The sequence below is a fragment of the Heliangelus exortis genome, chromosome 25 (genome assembly GCF_036169615.1).
Source record: "Heliangelus exortis chromosome 25, bHelExo1.hap1, whole genome shotgun sequence".
Lineage (NCBI taxonomy): Eukaryota > Metazoa > Chordata > Aves > Apodiformes > Trochilidae > Heliangelus > Heliangelus exortis.
In genome coordinates, this window is record NC_092446.1 from 4,535,617 (window position 1) to 4,541,627 (window position 6,011).

The 6,011-nt window shown below is 53.8% G+C and overlaps 1 protein-coding gene across 12 annotated transcripts in view; it reads left to right on the forward strand.

Annotated features, from left to right (window-relative positions):
- Positions 1 to 6,011, forward strand: part of ATP2B4 (ATPase plasma membrane Ca2+ transporting 4) — a 52,004-nt gene that overhangs the window by 37,991 nt on the left and 8,002 nt on the right. For 6 of the 12 annotated variants that reach the window (XM_071768641.1, XM_071768636.1, XM_071768638.1 and 3 more), the window contains 2 exons: positions 40 to 222; positions 2,261 to 2,350. In XM_071768641.1, coding sequence (XP_071624742.1) covers positions 40 to 222; positions 2,261 to 2,350 — 273 coding nt within the window. Of the gene's footprint in view, positions 1 to 39; positions 223 to 2,260; positions 2,454 to 5,833; positions 5,998 to 6,011 lie in introns of those variants that run through there. The other 6 variants (XM_071768645.1, XM_071768642.1, XM_071768644.1 and 3 more) reach the window with 3 other exon arrangements.

Below are 6,011 nucleotides of genomic sequence, written 5' to 3' on the forward strand. Positions count from 1 at the left end.
TGCAGGTTAAGGACCTGCCCTCTCCTTGCCTCTCCCCAGCTTATCTGCACTGTCCCAACCAGCCAGCTGAAGTTCCTGAAGGAAGCTGGGCACGGCATCACCAAGGAGGAGATCCCAGAGGAGGAGCTGCCCGAAGACGTGGATGAGATCGACCACGCTGAGATGGAGCTGCGGCGCGGGCAGATCCTGTGGTTCAGGGGTCTCAACAGGATACAGACACAGGTACTGTGGGGCAGAGGGTGTGGTGGGGGGCTTCCTTCTCTCTCTCTTTCTTTCTCTTTCTTTCTCTCCAGGGGCTCTGTCTGGAAAGAGGCGATTGCTGCTGCTGGGAGGATTCCAGCACCTCCCGACTCAGACTTCTCCCACCACCTGTGCCTTTGGGGCTCTGCTCTGGTTGGGGAACCAGCACAGACCTGGCTGTCAGGGACAGCTGGGGCTGGGGGGATGCTCTGGTTTGGTGCCTGAGGCCAGGCTGGTCTGCAGGAACCTGGTGAGGTGCTGGTGGGCACCTGGCACAGCAGAGCAGGGGGCTCAGAAGCTGTGGGGGAGCCGTGCAGGAGCTCCTGCCTGGAGCTCTTGGCCTCACAGTGCACAAGGGGAGGAAAACCTCTCTGTTAATATGGTTTTTACATCAGCTGTTTCTCCCTGACTCGGTTTTTTCCTGAAAGAGTGGGGTTTTTTCCCTCTGGGCTGCTGGCTGTGAAGGGCAGGGAGAGTTCCCTGCAGCAAGGTCTCAGCCCCTTGTCTTTCCTCCAGACATGGGCAGAGCTGCCCCATGAAGGAAAGCTGTAGGTCCCCAGTGTCCCCTGGAGCTCAGGGCTCCTGTGTTACCCTTTGTTCTTCCTCCTTTGGTCCTCCAACGAATGGAGATAACCAAAAGGGGCCAGACACAGGGGCTGGAGCAAGCACAGGAGCTGTGTTGTGCTGTTTGAGCCTTGCTTCACCTCTTGAGGTGTTGCCTTGATGGTTTCAAGGTGAGGTTCAGCCTTGGGTTCTCTGGGGGACCCAACGCAGCACTGGTGGCTGGTACTGCAGGTCCAAACTGCTGGCTCAGGCTGGCTTATTCCCATTAAAGATTTCCTGGGAGCAGTGGGCTGGTTTGGAAGCAGCCCAGATGTGGTGGAGGTCTGGTAGGGAGGACCAGCTGGGCATGCTGTGCCCAGAGCCTCCGAGATACCTGCATGGTGGAGCTGGGTGGAAATGGGCTCTTGCAGCATGAACAATGCACATCCTGGAGCCTCTTCAGTGGCTCCTGTCCTGGGGAGCTCTGCACACTGAGCAGAGCAGCCAGCAGGTCCAACCCAAGCGTCCTGGGGGGATTCTGTCCCAAGTCCCTGTGTCTTAAGTGAGAGGACACTGCTCTTCCCATGGAGCAGCCTGGTGTGCTGGGAAACAGAGGATCCCCCTGTGGAGGGAGAGTGAACTCTGGTGTGTAAAATTCCTCCAGGGTGATCTAGAGCTGCACATGGGTCTGGAGGAGATGTCCCTTCCCGAGGAGCCCTGCAGCCAAAGGCAAGCAAGCTGGGGCAGCCCGGGGTTGTGTGCCCTGCCAGCAGGCTGCCTGGCAAAGGGACAATGACAATGTGGCTGCAAAGTGCCTGGGAAGCCACAGTGACACCCAGCTGCTGCTCCAGCCTTGGTGCACATCCCCAGAGCAACTGTGCCCCACCACCAATGCTGGGGCTTCCTCGCTGCTTCCCTGCCTCTGTGCTGAGCCCTGTGCTGAGCTGTGATCCCAGGAGAGAGGCTGAGACATCTTCCACCACAGCTGGCTGCCGTGGGAGCTGTGGGGCTGTGGTGTGTCCCAGGATTCAGCCTCACACCCACCCCGTGGGGCTGAGGGGCCACAAACCCTTTCCCAGTGCAGTTTTCTGGACCGGCTGCCAGCTCACACCTCTGCCCACCCTCTCTCTCTCTCTCTCTGCTCCTCCTGCAGATTGTTGGGATAACCCAAGGTGTTTCCTCTGTTGTTCCCTCCCACCACAGATGCTTTCTTGGTGGTGGGATAAACCCTCAGGTGCCTGAGCAGGGCAGAGGCTGCACCTTTCCTCTGCTCCCAGAAACATCAGCCAAGCCCGGTGTGGGTCTGCAGGAGCGTGGGGTGGTGGGGGGCTCTCTCCTCCCTCCTTCCCACCTCTCCCTCCTCCTTCTTCCTTCCTCTCCGTGCGTGTCTGCCCGACTTCCCTGCTCCCTTCCATCCCTGACCCCTCTCCCTGTCTCTGGCCGGGGTGATGCTATCTCACTCTCTGGTTCTTTGCAGATGGACGTAGTTTACACATTCCAGACCGGCGCCTCCTCTTTGCAGGGAGCCCTCAGGAGACAGCCTTCCATCGTGAGCCAGCACCACGATGTAAAAAATGTTTCTAGCCCAACCCATGTAGCTCTTTCCTCCGTTAATTCCACTCCCACCACTTCTGCTGTTGCTGCTGCTGCTGCATCTCCTCCTGTGGGCAGTGAGTGATAGTCTATTACAATGCATGACTTCTAATAACCACAGAGAGCACCTGCACCAACCTAACCCAGCCTGTTCTCTCTCCCTCTAAACCTTGACTGCCACACTCATTTCCCAAATGAAGGATGGGGTGGGAGAGAGTTAAAAAAAAAAAAAAAAAAATTAGTTTTTTTATGCTGTTGCATCTTTAACAAGTTTATCATACTTTCTGGTCCTTCCCTCCCCACTCCTCGTTTGTTGCTTCTTCCATTTTCATCTCTTCTCCTTTGCAGGACTGATGTGTGAGCTCCCCCCTGAGGGGTGCAAAAATTGGCAATTCTTGTTCAAACAACTGTGTGTTCATGAGCAACTCAAAGCATTGCTGTGGAAAGGGCATGCTGAGCCCCAAACCTGCCCTTTCTTTCTGCTGCAGCTCTGCCCAGCCCCAGGACAGCCCAGGAGGGTAGGGCTGGGCAGAGGCATTGCTTTTACCACAGCTGGAAAACTGTTTGGAGGCAGAGTGGCCACTCAGAAACCTTCTCAGAGCAGTTTGTGTGCTGCTGGGGTCAGCTGCAGTGATGGGGCTGCCTGGATGCTCTCTGCCTTTTGCACATGTATGAGAAAAGGGTTGTTTGCTCTTGCCTTGGTTTGGGAGCCTGGGCAGAGCAGCCAATTCCCAAAGCTGAGCTGGCTGGTGGTGACACCTTGGAGCTGCTCACCTGCAGCTCAGCCCTGTTATTTGGAGCTGGCTTGTAAGCAAGCAGCCTCCTTGGGTCAGGAACTTGCATGCTGTGAGGGGCAGAGCTGAGTGAACCCACACAGGGAGAGAACCTTTGGGGCTCTGCCTGTCCCCTGTCCCAGCTGGAGCATCATTGCCCCATTGCAGTGGCTCCTGGTGGCCAGGTTGTTCTGCAGTGTGGGTGCAGAAGCTCTCTGCATGCAAACAGAGAGGGGAAAGGTGCTGAACATCAGTGGCAAAGCTGGACCCTGGGCCTGGCCGTGAGTTTCCTGAGCAAAGCAAAGCCCTCCCTGGTGGAGTGCCCCTCTCTGTGTTCATTGTGAGCTGCACACAAGGGCTTGTTGAGCACATGAGTGTGATTTCTCTCTGCAGGGCTGTGAGTAGGTAGTGTATCCTTCCCAGATAATTGGGCTCTTTTATTGCTCAGTCATTTTCCTTCTTCGCCTCTTATTAAAGAAATACCCTGGGTGACTTTCTGAATAGCTTTCAGTCTCCACTGTTTATGCACTGTGGGGGAGAAGAGAGAATTTTGGATAATTTTGTTTTCTCTCTATTTAGCCGACACTGATGCTTGCATTTTACTTTGTTTAACCCCAATGATTCTGAAGCAGCACAGCTGCCTCTGTTCCTGACTGCACCACCCAGACTTTCTGATCGGAGGAGAACCTGCTCAGAGGGCTCCCAGGGTAGTGGGCTTGGGTGGAGAAGACCAAAATGCAGGTTTTTTGCAGTCCGTGGATGAAATGTTCTCCCTGGTTTGCAGCAAGGAAATAGATACCTTGGATAGTTTGTGCCCTTCCAGGCAGCAAACAACTTGAGCAGAAGCTAACCCGGGTCACTGAGTCTTCCCTCTCTTTTCTGCCCAGACTTTTCTGTTTCCCTCTGCTGCTTCCCTCCCCTCTCTCTCAAAGCCTCAATTCCCTCCCTTACAGATTAATGGTCTCCCTCTCTTCACTTCTGTGGGATGAGTTCTCCAGGGCTGGACCTCTGCAGCTGTGGCAGGGAGATGGAGGAGAGAGAAGAGAGGGCTTGGGAATGTCCCTCAGGAGCTGCTTTGCAGAGCTGCTCTGCTTTGGGGGGTTTGCCCTGGTTTGAGGGAGGGGGGCAAAGCCATGCAGGGGTCAGTGCTGGAGCTGACTCCATGCAGAAGGTGTCAATGGGAGCAGTGGGGGTTGCCCAGCACCTCGAGGTGCTGCAGTGATGGTGTGAAATGAGAAGGAGCTCCAAGCTTGGAGGTGATGCCAGCTGTGAAGGTTTCTGGTGAGAGGAGGCATGAGCCTGACCACGGGCAGGAAGGGCTTCTGGCTTGGTGGGGGAGGAATTGAGTTTTGTTGGCACTGCCTGCCTCATTCAAAACATTTCCTTGCTGTTTATTCCTTTGAGAAGGGAACAGTTGAATTAATTTCACAGCAGCTGTTGACAGAGGTGGTTAAATCAAAGAAAAAAAATCTGAGGAAAGCTGCAGAAGTTTACTGGTAGAGCTGAAGGGAGTGTTGTGACTCACTCACCACTGCTTGAGATGCTGGGGCAGGAAAGGCTTCTGTGAAGCTGCTCCTACCTCTGAGCTTGCATTAGGCTGACTTGGGGCACCTCCAGCTGCTCAGTTTGCTGGCTCTGCTTCAAAAGCCCACATATTGCTTTACTCTCCTTCAGTTTATGCTGTTTGACATCTCCTGAGTGATTATAGCCCCGAATCACCCACAAGAGCTGGGTGCACATCTTGGTTGCCTCTCACCTCTGGGGTGGAGAGGTTTGCTGTAGCCCCACAGAGCTGCCACCTCCTGCCCCTTCCTGCACTGGACCTGATGGTTGTCACCCATCCAAGTGAAAAACCATGACCTGAATTCAAGGGAGGCTGAGAGCTGGAAGGGCTTCCAGGCTGAATTTCCAGAGAACTGGAAGGAGCAGTGAATCCCCCTTCCAGGCTTGTTTCCAGACTTCTCCCTTCCAGTGTGATGGAGGTAGCAGAGCCATTCCCTGCTTGTCCAAACCAGGCTCTGGATCTCCTGCTTGGGACACGTCGAGCCTGGCTTTGTGATGCTGGCAGCCCTGTGGGTGTTGCAGGAATGGTGTGGCCAGGCTTGCTAGCAAAGTTTGGGATTGTTTCTTGTGCAGAGCATCCAGAAGGATCAGCTGCCTTTGGAAACCTCTGGGTCCTCTTCAGCATGTTGGTGTAGGGAAGGATCCAGAGCCCAGGATCCCAGGTGGCAGCTGTGTGGGCAGACTGGCACAGATCTGGCTTCCTTCTTGCATGTTGAGCTGGGTCCAGTTTTCCTGCTCGTGGACCCTACTGCTTCACGTGGGCTTGAAAAGTTTGTGACACCTTTTTAAAGCCCAGTCCTGTCTGTAGGTCTAAAGATGAAACAACAAACACACACATTGCTCCCACAGTAGAGTTTTTTTTTGCCTTGAAGTGAACCCACTGTTTGTCTAACCCACCTCTCTTTTGAGTTGTAGTTCCACTTTTTTGTCCTCGTTTATGCACACAGACCCGCGTGCACACCCATAATGACAACTAATGCATTTTGGCTTCCATTCATTTGGAGTGATCTGGTCTTGGTTTGATTTGGGGTTTGTTGTTTGTTTGTTTGGGGGGTGGTGGTTTTGGTTTGGTTTTTTTTTTTTTTTTTTTTTTGAGCTGTTTTTTGTGTCTTTTCTTGCAGCTTCTGAAGTCGCCCCATAGTCGGTTGATTCCCCATCACACACCCAGTGCCTGAGTCTGATCCATGTTGGTCCTCTTAGTGCACCATAAACCTCTCATTTTGACTTAGCTGTCTGTTCAGTGGTGGTGACTGTTGTTGTTGTTGCTGTTGTGCTTTTTGTTTCACGGTGTCTTTTTTT